This window comes from Cydia amplana, chromosome 12, assembly GCF_948474715.1.
Source record: "Cydia amplana chromosome 12, ilCydAmpl1.1, whole genome shotgun sequence".
Classification (NCBI taxonomy): domain Eukaryota; kingdom Metazoa; phylum Arthropoda; class Insecta; order Lepidoptera; family Tortricidae; genus Cydia; species Cydia amplana.
The window spans coordinates 12311575-12334172 of record NC_086080.1 but is presented as its reverse complement, the minus strand read 5'-3'; the positions used below and the strand labels follow the sequence as shown (position 1 = coordinate 12334172).

The 22598-nt window shown below is 37.2% G+C and overlaps 3 protein-coding genes across 4 annotated transcripts in view; 1 reads left to right on the top strand and 2 right to left on the bottom strand.

The window, feature by feature from the left end:
- The window catches only part of LOC134653029 (uncharacterized), a 40433-nt gene extending 30957 nt beyond the window's left edge, over positions 1–9476 (top strand). The window contains exons 1-10 of one of the 2 annotated variants that reach the window (XM_063508309.1): positions 1023–1288; positions 1423–1632; positions 2890–2999; positions 3585–3750; positions 4011–4163; positions 4260–4377; positions 4583–4765; positions 4906–4993; positions 5103–5338; positions 5598–9476. In XM_063508309.1, coding sequence (XP_063364379.1) covers positions 1203–1288; positions 1423–1632; positions 2890–2999; positions 3585–3750; positions 4011–4163; positions 4260–4377; positions 4583–4765; positions 4906–4993; positions 5103–5338; positions 5598–9401 — 5154 coding nt within the window. In that variant the 5' untranslated portion in view covers positions 1023–1202 and the 3' untranslated portion in view covers positions 9402–9476. Of the gene's footprint in view, positions 1–1022; positions 1289–1422; positions 1633–2889; positions 3000–3584; positions 3751–4010; positions 4164–4259; positions 4378–4582; positions 4766–4905; positions 4994–5102; positions 5339–5597 lie in introns of those variants that run through there. The other variant, XM_063508310.1, reaches the window with a different exon arrangement.
- A 2616-nt stretch (positions 9477–12092) lies between these two features.
- Positions 12093–13462, bottom strand: LOC134652617 (zinc finger HIT domain-containing protein 3). The gene is made up of 3 exons (XM_063507778.1): positions 13318–13462; positions 12678–12823; positions 12093–12363 (listed from the first exon to the last, which is right to left on the bottom strand). The coding sequence occupies exons 1-3, from the start codon at positions 13377–13379 to the stop codon at positions 12179–12181; spliced, it is 393 nt and encodes a 130-aa protein (XP_063363848.1). The 5' UTR covers positions 13380–13462; the 3' UTR covers positions 12093–12178.
- A 5430-nt stretch (positions 13463–18892) lies between these two features.
- The window catches only part of LOC134653034 (beta-glucuronidase), a 33763-nt gene continuing 30057 nt past the window's right edge, over positions 18893–22598 (bottom strand). The window contains exons 6-13 of the mRNA XM_063508315.1: positions 22332–22525; positions 21606–21752; positions 21246–21418; positions 20806–20949; positions 20512–20596; positions 19936–20112; positions 19466–19604; positions 18893–19082 (exon numbers count right to left, since the gene is read on the bottom strand). Coding sequence (XP_063364385.1) covers positions 18901–19082; positions 19466–19604; positions 19936–20112; positions 20512–20596; positions 20806–20949; positions 21246–21418; positions 21606–21752; positions 22332–22525 — 1241 coding nt within the window. The 3' untranslated portion in view covers positions 18893–18900. The remainder of the gene's footprint in view (positions 19083–19465; positions 19605–19935; positions 20113–20511; positions 20597–20805; positions 20950–21245; positions 21419–21605; positions 21753–22331; positions 22526–22598) is intronic.

Sequence of the window (22598 nt, the reverse complement as noted above, 5' to 3'; positions counted from 1 at the left end):
CCGTGTACATGTGTACCTACTACGAGTACCCTTATACAATTTTGTACAAATGCACTATCATAATCAGTCTAAAATATGTATTATCATATAACTACCGTATACCCACTATACGGTATACTAATACCCACCTACCTGTTATTTTATAAAAGAACTAAAATGTTGTAGGTAGATACAATGTATCTAGTACCTAACGTCCGGTGTGCCAGGTTGACTATTTGTCTGATTGGGGTCTAGTGTTGGATAAAAGAGAAATTTTAATATAGTGTATTAAGTAAATTTGGTCAACATTAAGCCTCATGTTTAACATTGTAGTTTGTAATTGGGTTTGAAGGTAAGTAATTGTTTTTGCGTTGCGACGGACGCTGCGTCACTTTCGTTAGACATATTGAGAAAATAACGCGATCCGATAACAAACCACGAAATGAATTAGATAACTTGTAGTAATATTCCATACCTGAATAATTTCAATATTTAGAACTCTGCCATATTTCTAGAAATAAATTTTAATAAATATCGTGGTTAGCCTTGGGTTAGCCCGGTCATCTTCATCAAAGAGTAAATCTTCATTTTCACTAATATTTCTCTTACTGCCATCTATTGGATAGCCTTGGAACCACACAAGTTTGGCCAAGATTTCAGAGCGATTTTGTTATTAACTGAAACATCCCAGTTTTTTCAATAGGCAACACTATAAATTTGGCTAAGGCGTTTTTTGTTTGTTAACTTTATTCTTTCCCGCTTTTTTTGTTTCCGAAGATAAATTACATTTAACTTAACATTGTACTTTTATAGAACTTTTTGTTATTGATCCCTTCCCTGCGCAAAAACTCAATATATTGCAGCGCTGTTGACTCTTTTGAATGTTAAAATTTAATGACTTTTCATGGCGTCAAGGCGTCATGCAGTTCGAAGGACGTCCATGTAGTTGACAGCTAAAAAATGGTTCATAGAAATTTATAAAACGCAACTGCTGTTGTAATGGTATAAATATGTAACACGCATAATTTTGTTTTGTTACTTGTTGATTTAGAAAAACATGTCGGACGTATAACACGCTTCACTTGTTATTATGCTTCAAAATATCTAACATACTGTGTTCGTGGTTGTGTTTAAATGTTTGAAGGATTTCAAAATAACCTACTGGAATCGCAAATGTCCAGCAATTAATTTCAAAACAAACCTGAGGAATAAAAGCTTCTGATATGGAGTCAACAACCCCAAAGAAGTTAAAAAGTCCAATTTTGAAGACATCTCCAGTAACTGGGTTTAACCCGAAGACCTCCATCTCGTAAGATGTTCTTGAATATGCAGAATCTTTTGCCTTGTTTTTGTCAAGACTGTCTGAATACACTGTTTAAATTTGTGCTTTAGTGTATGAGGATCGTAGAGTGTCTATTGCTAATAATTAAAATGTCTTTGTAGATGTTCTGATGTTCCTGAAAGTCTCCTTGAACCGGCTGCAGCTAAGAAGCACTTCAGCAAGTTTGGTAAAGTGCAGAGAATACGCCTGGTCACCAAGAAGCAAATGTGCATGGTTGAATATGACCAACCGTCTTCCATGGAACGAGCGGTGCTTAATGCTGGGGCATATGATGGCTTTATGTTTGATGTCACTCGGTTCAAACCTCGAGTGTAAGTACCTATTAGCCCATATAATGCTAAATAAGGCATCCTTGCGATAACACTATTAAGTACAGTGCCAGATTAAGATATTTTGATGCCTTAAGCATTTCTAGACCGATGGTGCCCCCTAGGGTCATCAAGATTACATTGAATTTTCGTGATAAATTGAGTGAAGTCCATTGCCACATTACTTACTGCTGAGAATTGAATTTTCGGTTGGACTGTAGCAAAGCGGAGATTTTTTTGACAAACTGGTGTTATTATGACACTATTTTTAAATGATTGTAATGTGTATTATCACGTCAAAATAAGCATCTGTTATTGGAAAAACTTTTCTCTAAAATACAAAATGGCCGATTTAGACGCCTCCAAAGATTGATGTTTTTAAAGGGAGCTGGGACTTGGAAAATTTTCATTGAGAATGGTGTCATTATGACATATATTTTAAATGATTGTAACGTAAAGAACACGTCAAAATAAGCAACTTTCACTTGGAAAACTTTATACTAAAACTGAAAATGGCAGAGATAGCAATGATATTATATAACCTAGATATGTTATACTCATACTTGAGGAGCACAAAAAATACTTCCATATTTATTTCTGTGCCTACGAAGAAATCTGTTATTTTTGATTAGTTTTCTCATTCCATCCATCTTTGTCACACTTGTTGTGAAACATAAGGTTGTCTCTTTCTCTTTCGGTGTGCGGGAGCTCGTTAGTACGTGCATATTTCTCGCTTGTCCAGCCGCGACTAAAGGCAACTTGTCCAATTTGTCACAAGGTAAGCGCTTCAATTTAGGAACGCCTATAACCTATCTTGAGTTATAAATCATTGGGAGATAGAGCATTTTACATAACACTCTTTTAAGGCAGGTTGGTGTAGGTACGACGACGAGCGAAGCGAGGAGGAGTGTTAGGTAGAACTGTGGCCTTACAGCGCGCGAGCCGAGCGACTTTTTTATAATAATAAAATTTTACAAGTCCCAGCTCCCTTTAAAAACATCAATCTTTGGTCGGCCATTTTTTCCCAGTCCCTCCTTTGCTACAGTCTGACCCCCTTTTTATTTCATAATCATTCATGCTCTTTTTATCAAGATTATTAAATTTAGTAGAAATATCTGTTAATTAGTAATATTTCATTAAATAAATTACCTTTACCCTCCATAGAACAAATCCTTAAAAATTCACAGGTGACAATGACATTGGATTTGTAAAGACTGAGTTATATTAACTTATATATCTAAACATGAATGTTGTTTTCAGAAGAAGAAAGAGCAAACGGGAGGATGATCCAGATTGGGTGCCTGATTCTGATATTGAAGAAGAGCTCTCAGCCATGGGAGGCGGACCCAGCTATGTAACAAGGCAAAGCCGTATGTATCTTGTATCTAGATATTGTAGACTATCAAGTATGGGTTTCAATGGATAGCTATACTCAAAGTAGATCAAAAATGTGCAAAGCATCTTGTAACTATTTACGTATAACATACATACAAGAGCGGTCTATATGCCTAATTCTACCTGTTTTTTTCAATGTACTTGCAATTCGTTGTGTTTTTTTGTGTCGGTAAATAAATATCTTTTTATTTATTTATTTATTTATACGTGAAAGAGAGGAGGGAGGCCGTTGCCCAGCAGTGGGACACTCTAGGCTTATATAAATAAATAAATAATACATACACATGCCTAGGTATGATTTAATTTGGTATATTTTGTCAAGCTGCATTTGTTTTTAATTTTATAGTGGACCCTGCTGCTGGTGGTATGAATACTGGGGTGCCTATAGATTCTATAGATAAACTCACCCAATGATGCTTTGCCAGATAGGCATCTCATGGGCACTCCTACTGCAAAGTCTTGCTGCCATATTGGCATTATATATATTTCCTACTCCTTGATTTTGTTCCAAAACTTTAGTACTGTTTTCTTAAACTTATTTGTTATGGTTTATGTTTTAGGCATGGATGTCTCTCACGAGGCAAGCAATCCCAATATACTCTCAAGAGTAACACATTCACCTTCAAGTAAGGGAGGTTCACCTATAAGGAAGGGTAAGTCACCAATACGAAAGGGTGATTCACCCATGAGGAAGAAAGCACCTGTCCGTGAAAAACCAGTGACAATGTGAGTTATATTTATTGTTTTGTATTGTACTTACTTTCCATTTTTATCTTGTGATATGGCAGCTCTCTGTCATCAATATTCTTTATACGCAATAAATTATTTTTTTGTCAGGAGGAATTATCAAGTGATCATGATTTCTAGCTACAAGTTAGTTTCTTCTAACTTAACGTAACTTTATTTTTTCTAATTTTTTTTACCAATGGTAACAACTAATAAAATAATTTTATTTAATTAGTATCATTATTACCATTGTATTTCAGGCAACCAAAAAGTGGCATAGAGTCCCCAATGATTGTTACCACAACCCAGACAACCCTTAACACAACAGAAGCAGCTGCTGAACTGCATCAATTGCGGTACAAGGTTTCTTCAACCCCCGATGAGCAGTGGAGGATATTGGATGCTCGAGACAGGTAGGAACATTTACCACTGAATATAGTATAGTGTCTACAACCAATTTCAAATCCTAACTTATTAACATAACTTATTGATTAATATTAAATTTATAGAATTTTGAGAGCATGGGGTGGTGCAGGAGGTCGAATAAAAGTCGGCGGAGCCACTATAGGCACATGTCCTGATATGTGCCCAGAAAAAGAACGCCTGCACAGGCAAGCAGAACATCAGGTAACATTTTCAATAATATACATACAAGCAGAGGCATCTGTTCAATTTTTATTACAAGTATAATGTTATTGACAAATCCAAGTCCCTATTAATCTGATTTTTTGTTTTTACTATACCTATTTTTAGTTTTTAAGCCATTGTATTATTTTAGATACATTAAATTGCACTCGACAACAAGCACAAAATATTGAATTTCAAATTTCAGGTAATGTCACTCGAAACCACTCCGGACTGCGACTACAAACTAGAGACATGGCGGGCCGTCAAGCAGTACAGCCGGAGCTCCGCCGACCAGGAGATCCCCATGTGCTATGAGCTCAGGCCGGCCGTCGTGCTCGAACGGACCTGCGCTTATCTGCTGTGTGAGATCGCTGACACTACAAGACAAGTGAGTGCTGAAGTAGTATTACTAGATTATCAGTAAACCATCAAGTTAAAAAACCATTTTTATTGCAACCTGTTGCTTAGTCCTTCATCCTATGCCATGATCGGGTTATATCAATTATTATGTTATTTTGATTGTTTCAGGTCACTCTCGCTGATTGGTTCCACTTCATGTGGGACCGTTTCCGTGGAATACGGAAAGACATAACGCAGCAGGCTCTTTGTTGTGCAGGTGAGTGCATTCCTCAAGAAACTCTTCGTATCAATTATACGAACGGCTAAACTAACAGGATTTTTTTCTGGTCAACAGTGGTTTGATTAGTTGCAAATGTTTTACACAGAGTCCATACGCTTGGTGGAGATGTGCGCGCGCTTCCACGCGCACTGCGCGGCGCGGCTGGCCGACCTGGAGCACACGCAGTTCGACCAGAAGCTCAACACCGACAACCTCACCAAGTGCCTGCAGACGCTCAAGCACATGTACGCCGACGTCGGCCCGGAGGACAAGCCGAGGGAGGCGGAGTTCCGCGGCTACATAGCGTTGCTCAACTTGGGTGACGCCAATTTTTGGTGGGAGGTTAGATCATTGAAATGTATTTGGTCGTAAAAAAAGTTGATGTAGGTATGGTTGCAGCTGCAGCGATACTTTACCTTCTCTGCTTAGAAACTTCTATTAGGATGTAATCAGATTTCTCTGCAGCTGACTGTACAATACTACGGCTGATTTGTATGCAAAATTACAAGTAAAAAATTCACCTTTACACTATGCTAAATTAAGTCATAATTGATAAATTTTAATTGATTGATATTAAAAGCTTTTTTAAATCGTTTTTCAGATAAAACAGCTGCCAGTGGACATACAAAAGTCTGGAGCCATCACGTTTGCCATAAAAGTATTTAATGCGTTGGATAATAACAACTACGTCCGGTTTTTTCGCCTTGTCAAAGAAGAAGCGTCATACCTCCAGGCATGTATTCTTCTAAGGTACTTCAACGACGTTCGCGCCAGAGCTTTAGCTAGAATAGTCAAGGCATTCGCCCCGAGGGGTGGCTCTCGCTACCCGGCTGAAGAGTTAATGAATGCCCTCGCGTTCGAATCAGTTGATAGAATGAAAGCTTTTGTTAATCATTACGGTTTACGCTTTGCCAAAAATGACGAGGAGTTGACAGTTATACTCGACAGAAATCAATTTATAGAAGACAGTGATCCCTTCCCTGTCGCGCGTGCTCCACACCTCATTGAATCAAAGAGACAATGTAAAGTGGGCGCAGTTATTGCGGGAGAACAAGTACCTATTGTAGACTTTGGAAGAAATCTTCCATATTCAAGCTTTAACAAAGAAGGTACACTTAAAGAGGAAGCTTTAACTGCTCAAGATCAAGGATATAACACCAGCAACGACAGTAATAAAGATGTCCAATCTCTAAGAGCAGAAATTCAGCGCCTAGCACAAGGTGGAAGAAGTTACGCAATCACGGATAGAAGTTCAGAAACGAAGTCAAATGTTTTTGCAAAGCCTGAAGTAAAATCGCAAAGTCCTGGAAAACCTTTAAATTTCGGCAGTCCTCAAACCAACAACAATAGCGGAAGTGGTAAAGCATTGTTCTCGTTTAAACCGGCTATACCAGTAGCACCAGCTGACATTATTAATAACTCGCCTGAGAAAAGTCCCGGTTTTGTATTTTCTAAACCGCAAGAAGATAATAACAATTTGTTCAGCATGCCTGCGGAACCTAGTGGAAATAAGAATATTTTTGGAAAAGCTACTAATGACACTAATAATCTTTTTAAGAGTGCCCAAAATGCATTTAAGGATTCAAAACCGACTGGAACTGTATTTCAAAAGCCAGATGTCAAACCTTCTGTTTTTGGTCAGTTAGTTAACGAAAATAAACAAGACAGCAAAAAGTTGTTTGATGGGTCTGTAAATAGCAACTTATTTTCAAAGAAAGATCAACCAAGTGCTGTGTTTGGTAACCAGAATGTGTTAGGAAGTAAAAATATATTTGCAAGTTCCAAGGATAATCTTTTTGCCAAGCCTGATACTGCTGGGCAAACTGTAAAAGGAAGTATATTTGGTAAACCTTTGACTCAAACACCATCAAATGTATTTGGGGCACTAAATACAAAGGAGAAAGATGTTAATAACACGAAATCGTTATTTATTGCTAATGGAGAGTCTCATGCGATATCACCTGGAAGTCTATTTAAAAGCGCAGTGAAAACTGAACAGAACACAGACGAAAAATCGTACTCAATATTCCAAAGTAAAAATAAATTCAATTCAGTAACTCAAAACCTATTTAGTTCAGCTAATGAACAACAGAACGGCGAAGTATTTGATTTCAACGATGATGCTCAAAAACAGCTTGAAGAACAAAAGCTTCATGAACAAAAAATTAAAGAAGAAGAAATGAGAAGGTTAGAACAATTAAGAAAGGAAGAAGAATTAAGACAAGAATTGAAAAGACAAGAAGAGAAGAGGCGCCAAGAAGAACTTAAGAGACAACAAGATGAGTTACGGCGCATTGAAGAAGAACGGAAAGAAAAAGAGCGTAAAGAAGAGGAGAAAAGACAACAGGAAGAACTAAAGAGACGCTTAGAACAAGAAGAAAGAAAAAGGGCGGAAGAAGCTAGAATAGCTGAATTAAAACGAAAGGCAGAAGAAGAACGATTATTTAAATTAAGAGTTGATAAAGAATCCACTGAAATAACAGAAGAACTTGCTAATGAGATCAACAAAGAAACTGTTATAGATATGGTCAAAGATGAATTAAGGAAACTAGATGATTTAATGAAATTTGCTGGCGTTGTGACTGAAGAGATTGTTACTGAATTGTGTTCAGAGATTTGTAATGGCGAGATGCTTGCAGAAAATATATGGACTAAAAAATTGATGAAGAAATGGTTTCACATTTGGCGTAAAAATTACGTTAGAAACATAAAAAGGAGAAGTTTATTAGAAGATACACCAGTTTGGCTTACAGATAGGACGCCAATTCAAGAGGCATCTTGTCTTAAACGTATGGTAGAAAATGCTACTTTAAAGAATATGAATGCTATCCACAAAGGTTACAAATTTAGTGGAAAATTACCACAGCTGCCAACACCCGAAACTCTCAATCTGATGGAAATAATCAGATCTCCCCTTCTCAAGCGAATGAAACAGATACATTATTCGTACGACAAAGGATTATTTTGGAAAGTTACTTTAGTATCTTCTAGTGCTCAATTTATGAGCCGAAAAATCCATGTTCAAGATTGGATAATAGACTCCTTTAGCGATAAAAAAGACCATGAAGTATCAAGCAGTCTAATATATGTAGGGAAAGAAACCTGGAATAAGTTATTGGATTTTGCAATATCTGTAAGTTTGACTAAAAAGGGTGAAAACAGCTGTAATGAAGCCATAGAGGGAAGCAATGGTCTTCTTTTTTACGTCACTGAAAAAGATGTTGACATAATAGCCACTATTGAAGATATTTTAAAAACTAAATATCCGTACCAAGTTATTCCAGTCGCATTGATAATGCCAGAAAAACCGAATCATGAATTAGAACTGTTTCTATCACAATGCATTAAAAACAAAATAATATCTGTTTTTAAAGTATTTGTTCTGGATCCAAATAATTTATTTGATTCGCTGAAAATTACCACAAAAAGTGCACTAAAGTGGTTGGCTCGAAACTATCCGCATGTGCCCCCACTTGAAATTGATTATGTCAAATCTGTATGTGAGAGATATCTCGGAAACGAAATATGGTTTCAGTTAAGAAGAATAAAAGACACTCGTTTAGATGCAATAATGAAGGACTTGCCTAAACTAGTCCAATGTTATAATATAACTGTGGACAAATTGACTCAAGCTATTACGGAAGAAGATCTTTTCAACTACCCATTGTTTCCATTAGAGCTGAAAAAGTATTTGAACAGTGAAACATTATACCCAAAACCTTATGAATTTATTACAAGCAATGCTGCTACTTCAGAAAATGTAGCTTCAATAAAAAATATGATGAAACACTTAAAATTGCCAACTCCAACAGGAGAGTATCATGCAGTTAGTGTTGACAATATGCAAGAGCAAATTTATACATACTGCACCGAAATCGGATGGTTTCAACACCCAGAAAAGAGCACACGTGAAATTACCTTATTTCAACTATCAGACATTCTGAGAATGCCCCATGAAAATTTCAAAGTGTACTTTGAACAATTTGATTTGGCAAGTTTCTTGAATCTAATAGTATATGAAAGAATATACAGTCTAAAAGACTTTGATAACCGGTTTGCTATATATGAGAAATCAAAATTAGTTGAGTTCCGCAATGCCCAGTGGTTATTTGATTTGGATATGATTTGTAGATTAAAACACAAAGCAATAGAATATGAAGATGACATAGACGAATTTATAAATGTGAAGCGTCGTAAACTTGCTTTAGAATCAGTTGAGTATCTCATGATTGAAGATAAAGACAGCACGATTGTAGAAGAGAGTATCAGAGATGTTGACGAAAATATCACGAAATATAAAGATTGCAAATACGAAGTTGACAAACTAGAGGAACAAATTGAAGAAGAAAGAAAAAGGTCTGTGGACCTGGAGAAGTTACTAAGAAACGCTTTGTTAGATGCATAGCATCAATGTTGTATGTTGTAGTTATTTGACGTAAGTTATTATGAAAATTGATTAAATGAATTTGATTTTGTATAATGTAGTTTTGTTATTTTTTTTATCAACCAATCAAAAAGCTTACTCGTGGCACAATCGGATTAGGACTAACCTCGGTATCTCTATAGTTCGTTTTTTTAGCATTTAGAAAGAAGGTAAGCGGTCTTGACATGTCTTTTAATTGAAAAACGATTTTTAAAAATCAGTAACTATTACTTATGAAAGCAGAAGAATATAAATGATTGTATTAGATTCATAATTGTTACATATTTGCCATTATTTATTTTTAAAACGTGTTTTTCAATAAAAAGACACGTCAAGATTGTTTACCTTGTTTCTAATGCTAAAAAAACGAACTATAGAAGAGTCCTGAGTTTTATGTATGTTAATTAAAGGTCTCTTTTTGATGTCCACACTATTATACATTTAGGGACCTCGAGGAACCGCCACCATCTTGGAAAATGTGTACAAGCTTGGAGAAATTTGCATTTTACTCGGAATCTATTTTTTTATAGTTTTCTATGACAATATGATGTAAGGCAACATTAAAGCCGATTTAATTCTACCCAAAAAAGTGTACTAAGTTACTAACTTTACGTCACCCTAGCTAGGCCCGTAAGTGGGATTTTCTCCCCGCTACTCGAGGAGAAAATCTTATTTCCTGGCCAAGGCAAGACGTAAAACTTTAGACAAACCACGGGCGGTAATTTGTAAAGCCCCTGATCGCATATTTATTACGCACAAACACCTGCGATCTGGAGCATTCACGAATTCACCTCCCTGTATGTAATGTCAGGCGTGGCTCACTCGTCTCGCGATTTCGTCGGTTTGCTACAGGTAGCTAAAAATACATCCGTTCCACACCAATTTTGGTGGTTAGCCATAAGCCGCGCGTGGCGCTGTCGCCACCTAGCGGCCATCTGCGCTGATCGTAACAGACGCGTTTTGTTAGAGAGTGAGTCTTCTGTACCTAGTACTATTATTTATTCTGTGGTAATGTACTATTACTCTTTGGTTATAGCTCTGAGGGTTTACCGCAAGTTTACCGGGAAAACCGAAATTCGCAAATTGCGGGGATCTTTCTCTTTTACTCCAATAAAGGCGTCATTAGAGTGACAGAGAAAGATGCGAACTTCGGTTTTTGCGGTTATAGCCCTGGCCGCGCACCACGAATCTGATGTTAACTTCTATGCCGCGCACACGCACGGAATTTTCCGTACCGGAATGATATATGCAAGCGAGACAGCGCTATGCATTTGTAGAGCGACGTCCCGTTCCCCCTGTCATTCCGTACGGAAACCGAATGGAAATTCCGTGCGTGTGTGGCCGGTTATACCTGTCAAGAGTCAACGTCATGTCATTTGACTCAAATTAGACTTTTCATTACGTCAAACCGTCGTCAACGTCAATTCAAAAGTTTTCATGTGGTTTTCATAAACGGTGTTTTTCTCAATTTTTTCTTCATCAATTGTTCATCCAGCGATCGAGTGTCCAGATATTTATGGAAGATTATTTACGTAAGTATGATTTCATTTGAATGGAATACATATACAATAGGTTTATCAACTCAGTCGAGTCGCCTATCAAAAAGCAAAACCGTCTACTACGAGGACTGCTATCAGCATAAGCTTATAACTCTCCCCCTCTCTCTCTTTGCCGGTGCTAAAGAGTTTAAAAGTCCCGGACTTTTGGATTGAAATAGAAACGCTTAAGTAGACAAATAAATATTAAAGTTACACTTTAATATTTATTTTAAGAAAATAAATTGGCCTGAAGGTATTATTCTGACTCTGTGAGGGTTTTATTGGGATGTTAATAGTACTTAAGTACTCAGCCACAGACATCTCCCAGATAGGGATCTGAACTAGGACAACTTTGGACATAAGTATGGCAACTTACCAGTCTTAAGACAAATACACGATTGTAGTTTATCCAGCCTTTGAAAGGCAAGCAATCTTATAAGTGTCAAGTGCTGTTGTGCCTACAATTTTAAAACTGGCATTTTTTTAACATTCAAATCGAAAATTCAATAGGTACCTTTGTAGAGTCTATGCAGAAAGAGAAGAGTTGTGAAATGTATGGGGCCCAATACATTCCATGACTCTTCTCTTTCTGAACATACTTTAACAATATTTTTCCTTGTAGGTTCCTTTCCTTGTAGGAGTAGGTAGTTTAATTTAATATGATTTTTTTTTCTCCTAAAACCCATAAAGCACTACATAATTGTTTCAATTTAATTTAAACCAATTCTAAATGTGTTCAAGTATTGTTTTATTTGGTTACAAAAGAAATAGATAGCCTATTTTTCCTGCGTGATGGGCCTCAGGAAACTATTACCTACAGCAATAGAAATACTTCAAATACTATAAACTTTCAACTGGCTACCTATTTTGGTTTATAGAATACACCTCACACAGTGGAGTTTTAGTGATAGGGTTATGATGTAAGGGCACTTTATGTACAAAATCCTACAAACACATACCTAGAGTTGTTTCAGTCAATAAAATGTCATATTTTGTGTTGTTATGGTTAGTACAAAATGGAGTTGTCACAATTAGGTAGTTTAGGGTCTTGTGTGATTTGGTCCCTTGGTCATTTATAAAAATAACAAAACCTTTAAAAAAAAATGTTTAAATATTTATGGTACATCATAGTTTAAGAAAGAGTTGAGTTTCTCAAGTATTTGCCTCCACATTATTTGATAACTAAATTGCAATTTAAAACACAACATGTAATTGTAAATGTCATCTTTGGTCATCCTCTTCAGGGGGTTGTACAACTTTTAAGCATGCATCAACAAATTCTGTAAAGATGGGTTCTTGCATGTATTCTTGAAACAATGCATCAGGGTGGGGGGAGCTATCTAAAACCTTCAGTAGTTCCCGCACATGTGGATTTGTTAAGCACTGCTTTAAATCTGCTGATTCCTCTGAAATTAAGATAATACACAATTCGACTATTTTGTTATATGCAAAAGCTATTTTTAGCTATTTCTTGTAACTCACTGCCTTGGTCAAGTCTTTGAAACCAAGTTTAGTGCTTATATTCACTAATTGATTACTTAAAAATTATTAATTAATATTTAGATTTTTTTGAATGTGAGCATGTCTTTATGAATTATGCCAATTTAGGAGTGCCATTAGAATGTATTTAAAGAGTTTATCTAAGAAAATGGCACTGTTTTACATGGGAACTATAAACAAAGGTTTTCAAACCCAAAAAAAAATATTGACAAAGTGCTACCTAATAATTTCAACTTTTCCTGAGGCACAGTATCTTCAGTAGGAAACTCATATTCTTTTTTAACCTCTTCTGATTCTGTAGCATTAAGTTTCGGTGGCGCTTCACAGGGAGTTCCCTTATGTTTTTGGCAGCATGCTACTGAGCAGCTATAACAATTAAAATAACACAATATACAATCAATCAGATAACTACTTAACCCCTGGAGCGCCCCAGAATTACCGTAGTATGGAACTCCTATACTAGTTACTAGCACACGTGTCTTGTTAGGGCGCTCCACGGGTTAATTGAAGGGATGTTTACAAAAACAACATAACTGCTTAGAGCGGTTGACACTTTTTTAAGAACATTGTTAATCGTTTCAGGTGTCAACCAGTGTAGTCAGTTATGTTGTTTTTGTAAACATCCCTTCAATTCTTTATTGCACATAAAACAAAACTGTTGCTGTGACGTAATATGTGGATGAACCCAAGAGATTTGAAAATTTTGCGACTTGACTACTGATAGTAGGCAACTAGAAAGTTACATATCAATTAGCACAAGGAAATGCTAAATAAAAAACTTTTTATGATTATTATTAACAATGACGTAAAAGGAAAAGGCCAGACGTACAATAGATTTAATAAATAATCCAGAAACTTACTAAGGTTGTCTGCATTTTGGACATTTGTATTTCGATTGTTCTCCGCATTGTATACAACTCATTCTGAAGGAATAGTTCAATAGGTACTAAATGTAATTCAGTTACATTTATTTGCAGTTGCAGTAAATAAAGTAAAGCAAATTCATTTTAATACGATACGCATGGAGTCTAGTAAACATACTTACATTACATCTGTCAATGTCATCAAATGTCAAGAGCACATGTAATTTACCAAAGTTGTTTGAGCTATATTTTTAACTGCGTCTCCTTAATTACAACCAGGGCTCGGAACCGGTTTTTTTGTAAAACCCAAAATAGCCCAGTATTTTTAATAAATTTAATAATAAATTTTATGCTCTTTACGTAGGCATGAATCATGTATTTCGGTAACACCTTCGTATTATTAGATTGTCCTATTAAAAATGAAATAATAAACCAAAGAACGAAAAATAACGAAATAATACCGGTATTTTTTGTATGAAGAAAAAACCGGTTCCGAGCCTTTATTACAACCAAGAAGTTTATATTCTGGTACAGAAATCTTGTCAGTAGACAAAGGCGGAAAATTTTAAAAATGTAGGCACGTAGAGTTGACTTCCCATAGATTATTTGAAATTCGAAATGGGTGTGTTTCAGTAGTTTACCCCACAGGGCCGTCTCAATTCAAATATAGACGGAGATTAATCGTACTGTCTTGCGCTTGTCTTACGCTAGTACTAGCACCCAAAAGGGATGAGTATAGTTTTCATAGTTCTTACTGACTAATAAGTTGTATTTGCAAGACTATACCTAAACATGATGTTATCACAAAGTAAAACATCATTTGAAGCGAAACAGAATGTATTAACCTTTGTTGGCTCTTTCTTTGGAAACGTTCAACGTTTCGTTTTCTTGCAAGCGGGGCACTCCCCGCAGAATAGTAGTTTGTGTTACAAGGGATCAAAATGATATATTTCCGGCAAGGGCGTAAATTGAATCCTGAGCGTAATGAGGGATTCAAGTGTTAACGCCCAAGACGAAATAATTTTGATACCGTGTGACACATATACTGCTTTTCACATTAACTATGAGGAAAATAAAAAAATCTTAGTGTGGACACAATCTGATGGTTAAACAGATTATTTAAGCTAAAAAAATAATGTGCAAAAAAATGTAAAAATAGTGTACTAGAACAGAAAAGTGTTACTTTGATCCCTCCTAGCAGGGAGGAAAAGTGCCACTTTGATCCCTCCTAGCAGGGCAGAAAAAGCTCTTTTCCGAATAGGTGGTGTGAAAAACCTACTATTTGTCTGTAAAAAAAGCGGCCAAGTGCGAGTCGGACTCGCCCATGAAGGGTTCCGTATTTAGGGGATTTATAACGTATTAAAAAAAACTACTTACTAGATCTCGTTCAAACCAATATTTTTTTTAGTTTTATCATTCTCTTATTTTAGAAGTTTCAGGGGGGGGGGGGACACACATTTTACCACTTTGGAAGTGTCTCTCGCGCAAACTATTCAGTTAAGAAAAAAAGTATATTAGAAACCTCAATATCATTTTTGAAGACCCTATCCATAGATATCCCACACGTATGGGTTTGATGAAACAATTTTTTTTGAGTTTTAGTTCTAAGTAGGTATATATGGGGAACCCCTAAATTTTTTTTTTCTATTTTTGTGTGAAAATCTTAATGCGGTTCACAGAATACATCTACTTACCAAGTTTCAACAGTATAGTTTTTATAGTTTCGGAAAAAAGTGGCTGTGACTTACGGACGGACAGACAGACAGACAGACATGACGAATCCATAAGGGTTCCGTTTTTTGCCATTTGGCTACGGAACCCTAATAAAAAGCCCGAAACTCAAAATTACTACAGAACAGACACAGGATCGAACCTTCGCCTTAAATAGAGATGGGCCGAATGTTGATATAATTATACATTGTTTGTAGTGTTGCAGGAAGATAAACATATTAAAAATATTTTTTTGATACCACGTCGGTGGCAAAGAAGCATAAGGTCCGCCTATTGTACGGAATATTCGGCACTTTAACCGAATTATTCAGCCGAATACTAACATTGAAAAACTTGCCGGGTAGCTACTAGACATGGGTAACTCCGGAGTGATAGATAAAAAAGATATATATCTTTCTCGTTTCATGAATCACTCTTCTTGTCTTTACGAATCCGAATGTATCAGTATATCCGTACGTCTCACTCCCTCGGCGACGATTTATGAAAGCGATAAGCGAAGTCTCGGTCGCGCATCGACCGAAGTAACACGAACGAGCGACAGCGGACGTTCGGACGGATTCGGACGCGTCATTATAATTAACTACTCTCTCTCTCTCTCATGACTCAAAGTCAGCAAGTGCCGATGTTGCGAGCGGGACGACTTTTACACACGGATATAAAGATATAAAAGAGTGATACATATCCCAATGATAAAAAGATACATATCAATCTTTTCCCTCTACTGACACATTTCTCCCATGTCTAGTAGCTACTAAATTGTGTTTGCTCTCGAAATCTTGAACAATTTCCCCGGGCTAGCTCTCCGTCTATTCTATATGTATATAAGGTCAATGATTTTTTGTTTTAGTAGAGATAAATAAAGGTCAAAATTATAATAAATACTCAAAATATATTTTTGTACTTTATTAAGGTACCTCTATCAATGTATAGGTACCTACCTCTTAAATATTTAAACCTGTTGAGTGGCAATAATATAACATTATTGCTAAACTAACTTCAAAATACTACTTAATTTAAAGGTACCTATGAAAATTATAAAGTATTTCAAACATTTCAATTACGTATACCTTTTAATTAGTATTTTTAACTTAGTAATTAATTTGTAAGTCTTGCACATACATATTAACTCTAATTATATTAATTTCAATAACAATTCCGGGAAATATTAAATTCGTGGCACTCAATAAAATACAGAAAATATCCATCTTAAATCGAAATGTACTTTTACGGCTAGGTACCACGAGCTTGTCACTCACCTTGACACTGACACATTCGATAGCGTGTGCGTAACTCGTATGCATATGATACGCATTAGGAACGCATCTCGCTCGTACTGGCATACTAGTGACAAGCTCGTGGTAAGGCTACTGTTTCTGAATGTGCAATTTAACTATATACCACGTGTCCCAAAATTCAACGATAAGCTGGCAGCAGAAGATGGACCGCTTTTCTACTCGAGGAAAAAAAAGAAAAAAATATATATCTCAATGTATTGTGGAATTACAAAAAAATCGACACCCCTAGTGGTATTTTTAGGGCCACCCCACATCCTAGCGTCTTTCGAGCGTCGACGTCTGGTCAGCGCTATGGAAAATGACGTTGCGTCGACGTTCGGCCATAGAGTTGTAGACGCCGACGCTCGAAAGACGCTAGATGTGGGGTGGCCCTTAACAACCATGTCTACAATTTCTCAATTTTTTTTTTCCTCGAGTAGTCATGAGCAGGTCCATCTTCTGGTGCCAGCTTATCGTTGAATTTTGGGACACGTGGTATATTTACAACGTTTAATGGTTATATAAAATGAACACATTAATGTTTTTTTACTTACTTTATCAACAATATTTTATAAGTAATAGTAAGACAATGATCATTCAAAACTCACGATACACATAAAAACAATGTACTCTTTGAAAAACTGCCATTGCCTACAACTTTCTACGATTTATAGCGCGTAGTGGAGATGTGAACTTTACTATTTGACTTCAGATAAAGACTGTCAAGAATTATTTATTCTAAATTAGCTGACACGATTGGTAGGAAATGCTTATAGTTAACTAACTACGTAATTAGTTCAAGTGTATTAGCTACCTGCAACTGATTTGAATTCGTTTATAAACCACGCAATTAAGTAATTGTAAGTAGTTACCCAGCGAAAGGGTCCTTATGTGAGGTGACTTATCTTATTGTTTTCGGGGGCCCTTGCGGATACACTTCGACCCATAGGGATCTTTTGTGCAATTACCCCCTAGAGAAGATCCGTCAACTACTCAAGAGCTTTTCCCACCATATCCATGTGTCGGATGATGGAGCTCATGGGTATATAGCGTTTTAAAGTCCTTTGGTTCCAGATATCCTGCTCCAAAGTCCTTCATTCTTTGTCTGGCTAGGGCGTGACATTCACACCAGGGATGTTGCGGATGCAGATTTTTTGACATCCGCGGATGCGGATGCGGATGCGGATATTTAAAGGCTCACATCCGCGGATGCGGATGCGGATGCGGATTTCAAGATTAGGTACTTAGAAAACGTCAAATATTACATTTTTAGTATTTTTTTATTAAAAAAACGAAACGTCTAGTATTTGAGCAAGAATATAGTAGGTGCGTTATATTTAATAAACAGTAACTTCGCCAACTTTTCTGGATCTAGACGATTTCGTTATAGGTAATGACGAAATTATCTAGCACTTACGCCGCCGCTAACACGTTCCTGTACCGACTTATTCGACATCCGCATCCGCATAAGCTCCGCATCGATTTTATGCGGATGCGGATGCAGATGCGGATGTTGAAAATAATGCGGATGTTCCGCGGTTGCGGATGCGGATGCGGATGTTCGCAACATCCCTGATTCACACATTAAGTGTTTCACTGTCTCTTCTCGCCACACATACGATAATCGGTGTTGTCAGAGTGTCCCATCTTGTGAGGTGACTTACTGCAAGTGATAGGTATAGGTAGGTACACGGTCATTGAATGCACATGAGAATATGAATAATGATAATTAATGACATTTAAAAAACTTGCCTATCGTTCTAACATTTGTGAGGTTTTCTATTTATTTAGAGTTGATACCTACATGCTAATAATTGCATTAACTATCTACTTATAATTATTATTTTGGTAAGATTTAAATGGCAGAAATGCTGAGTGTACTTCAATAAGATGATATAGGCCCCTGCTCTTATAAAATTTATGGAAATTTTTATTTGGTTTAATAAAAAAAGTCTTATGCGAAAAGTAATCTAAGCTAACAATTTTTTTTATAATTTTTAACATTGAATGTCGTTCTAGTCGTATAAAGAGTTGAAATGCTGAGTGTACTTCAATAAGATGATATAGGCCCCTGCTCTTATAAAATGTATGGACATTTTTATTTTGTTTAATAAAAAAAGTCTTATGCGAAAAGTAATCTAAGCTAACAATCTTTTTATAATTTTTAACATTGAATGTCGTTCTAGTCGTATAAAGAGTTGAAATGCTGAGTGTACTTCAATAAGATGATATAGGCCCCCGCTCTTATAAAATGTATGGACTTTTTTTATTTGGTTTAATAAAAAAAAGTCCTATGCGAAAAGTAATCTAAGCTAACAATCTTTTTATAATTTTTAACATTGAATATCGTTCTAGTCGTATAAAGTGGATGTTAATATTATATAAGGTGCCGGCAACGATTAGGTAGGTTAATAAATTATTAACAGTTTATAAATCCAACTATTTTTTTTAAAGGGTTCTCCCACTCGGTTACTGGAATGGGACTTACACACCCAGTGCCTCTCTAGAAACAATATGTGGCGTTACATATGTAGGTAACTACACCTGATCTCTCGATTATTAGTGGTTATGCCCCCTAGAGCTCGTCATGCCTCGCCCTTGTGAGGTCGCTGACGTAGTAGGGCTGCGGCAGCGTCGGCGCGCCGTCGTCGGCGGCGGCGAGCGCGTGGTAGCGCTTGCGCAGATGGTGCGCGGACATCTTGGGTTGCCGGGCACGTGTGAAGATGCCTTTGCAGTTACCGCCGACGCGGGTATATGCTGGCAAAAGACGGACGTATGAGGTATGAGTACAATCTTAGGGTTAACCTGTGCGCTATACATCATATTAAGCTAAGTCATCCTGGAAAATATAATGGTGGCGAAGTCAACGTAACTGTGACTGCCCTAAATACCTAGTGTTCATATTTAGAAATGAAAGATGGAAGTCATTACTTCCTGAAGCGCCCGGTAAGAAGTAAAAGGAGTAAAACAACACCAGTTAAAATAAAATGTACCATCGCCCACACTGTTAACTGACAGTTCGTAAAGCTTATTACAAAAGGCATAAGGTCCACCGATGGACAGTTAATTAGCAGTGTTGCTGTTTGTTCTAATAAGCCGTTTAAACAAAAGTAGTGACCGAATCAGTAAATATAACTCACTCTGTGCAGTCTTGAAGTCTGCGAAATTCCAAATAAACTCTCCTACGAAGAAACCTGCTTGACGCAGCTGGTCAAAAGCCTTGAAGTGCTCCGACATGACTCCCACTTGGTACTCTTCTGACCAGATGTATTCCGGTAACTGCAATCAGTAAAAGTGTACTTATTTAGTCAATGATCGATTAAATCAATTTATCCATGACCCCCGGAAGCAAAATACGGGTAAAGCTTTGTGCTGGTGGCATAGAAGGAGAATAAATTGCTTAATTGGGAACAACAGTAAACACTTGGCGGGCTCGGAAAGAAAACCATGAAGCATATGAGCGCAGAAGGCGACTACCGTGAAGTTTAGATTTTTGCCTGAGAACTAGGCTCGCAGGTTTTATTCACCCATAAAAAATACCCATTTACCACCTACTTAGATTAAGGTCAACTTAGAACCTTTCTCCAGTGTCCTAATAACTGGCACTCACGAAGTGTAATCCAGCGAGGGAGTCAGCCCCGTACTCGGACATAAGCACGGGCTTATTATGCTTGCGGTGCCAAGCGGTCGCTTCTTCGACGACGTTGCTCGTGATGACCTGCAGTGTGCCCGGGTCGTGGTACCACGCGTTGTACCGATTGAAGCTTATCACGTCCAGGTATTGCGCCTGCAAATAAAATACTCGTGAAGCGTAACAGCAGAACCAAACAGCTGATTGTATTGAACAGAAATTAGTCGGTTTCTGGACCAATACTAAAGTAGTTTTATCACGGCCGCGCTCCGCAGCGGTGCGTGGTCGACCGTTTCGAACTTACTTATTCATTTTGACCATGGTCTCTTTGGTGTCATGATTAAATGATGAAGTTCAAACGGCCTTTGCAGCACAGAGTGATATTTTTTGTAACACTGGCAGATAATTGATGCCAATGATACTAAGTATGATGTGTTATCTCTCTCACAGTTTTGGAATTCATATTCTACAGATTTATATTATTAAATTATTATATGAAAGCAAAAATCAGCACCATGAATGAAACATAAAAACATCATAATTGAAAATACTCACAGATTTATCGGATATGTAACTCTGTGCAATAGCAATGGTGACTGGCCTCGACAGATCCATGGATTTCACGTGTCTCACGACCTCTCTGAAAAAGAGTAAATGTACTTCATCATCACAGTGATAGGAAATTTTGCACACCCTAATTACAGAGAGATTTATTTACTTGGATGGAAAATCATGAGCCCCTGCAAATTCTTAAACTAGCCTTACCTTTCCCCGAGAGCGAACATTTTACAGTAAAGTTGGAATCGGAACCAAATCAATAAACAGAATAGTATAAACAAGCGTACCAACCCGAAGTAAAAATCGGCGCCCTTCATCTGCGATCTCGGCTCATTGGAGATGGACCACATGATCACGCTGGGGTGGTTCTTGTCACGGTGGATCAGTTCCTTCAGTGACTGCTTGTGCTTGGCGAGCAGCGAGTCCGTGAAGTAACTGTAATTATAAATCGTCTCTTAGTGCGCAACTAATGTCTTACAAAACATTATTGCTAATCCCGTGCCCGATTTCGAACTACTTCAAACTTTGATAAATAAATAACATTTGTTTATTTGGAAATATACAGACAAAGACAGATCTGATCAGGAACTGATAAACTTATGTAAGCATTGTAAGACAGCGGTTGTTCGTTGATCTTAAAGTGGAACCAGCTCATCAAACATGTATAGAATACAACACTAAATACGATCTTTAATATTTAAGAACATGGAAGAAAAGAAGTCCATATTTACTTGGTGTCCACGCTAGGACACTCATCGATGATCATAATTCCCTGCTCGTCGGCGAGCTGGTAGATTTCCTCAGCATACGGGTAGTGCGAGGTGCGGAATGCGTTGGCACCCACCCATCGGATGAGGTTGAAGTTCTTCACCCACAGCACTGGATCCCAGCCTTTCCCTCGAAGCTAAAAAATAGAAATAATTTGATCACAGATGGTCATGATTTACAAGAGCAGCTTTAAACTAATGTGGTATAAGTAGAAAATCCATCGAAGGAAATGTCTTTTACCTTGAACTTCAAACATCTGAATACGAGTATGCTAACGTTCACGTGTTTTCTAATATTATTAGTAATAGTAGTGTAAAACTTACATCAGAATCCTCATGCATTCCGAAGCCTCGTAGATACAAGGGCTTGTCGTTGATAAAAACACTGGTGTTGGTCCACGTCACCGTTCTGATGCCAATCTTCTGGTAGTAGGTATCAACTACTTCGCCGCGAGGCCCTATCAATGTGGCCTGTAACCAACAACAAATGTCCTCTTTTACTAAATATAGCGAGATACAAAATGTCAGACATTATGAATGAATTCATTTAATAAAAAGGTCATAAGTATTATTTTACGACTGGGTGTACAAATGGGGCTGAATATGTTGGTCATAAGTCATAATCATAAACGTAATATTGATATAAGGATAGCAAAACAATAATCATCTACAAACGGTTACAAGTGCGAAGTGAAGAAAGTACCTATTCAAGTATAAATACGTAAATGTAACTGAACGTACGTAAACTAAAAAATAACTGCAGTCCCGATGCCAGGGAGGTTTTGGGATTACACTGAGCAACTTTTACGATGGGACCAACCCCGAAATCGTGAAAAAAATTTACCCTTCCATAGAAAATGGACCAGCCAAAATGTATGAAACAGCCAAATTTTTTTGCCAAAAATTTTTGGACCTCAAGGTTCGGACCACCCTGTATATATGCAAATTACATTGCGCTTCCGAACTTTAGTACGCAGCTTAGCACATTCTCGCGCTGCTGCAATTTTCGTGATATTCTTTTCAGTCACAAAAAAATTGTGAAGAGCGTACCTTCATAGTGTACAAGTATCCAGGATTAGGATTCATCAAGTAAGGCCACCAGAAGTTGGCGTTGCCGACCTCCAGCAGCCCGGCACAGTCCTGCGCTGCCACTACTTGCGTGTCGTTCTTGTCCAACAGTTGCACGAGACATATAATATGACTTGCATCGGAGCCTTTGAACGTGATGTTGTACACCACGAAACCTGAAAAGTAGAAAGAAATTGCTCGGCAACACAGATCCTCACGATACATAATACCAAAAGTAGTAAAGACGAT

Bases quoted from the DNA above. Each gene is read 5' to 3' on its own strand.
- LOC134652617 (XM_063507778.1), bottom strand. From the start codon at position 13,379: ATGAGTTGTATACAATGCGGAGAACAATCGAAATACAAATGTCCAAAA. The intron at 12,824-13,317 runs GTAAGTTTCTGG...TAATTGTTATAG, and splicing joins CCAAAATGCAGACAACCTTA to CTGCTCAGTAGCATGCTGCC. The intron at 12,364-12,677 runs GTAGCACTTTGT...TCTTAATTTCAG, and splicing joins GGAAAAGTTGAAATTATTAG to AGGAATCAGCAGATTTAAAG.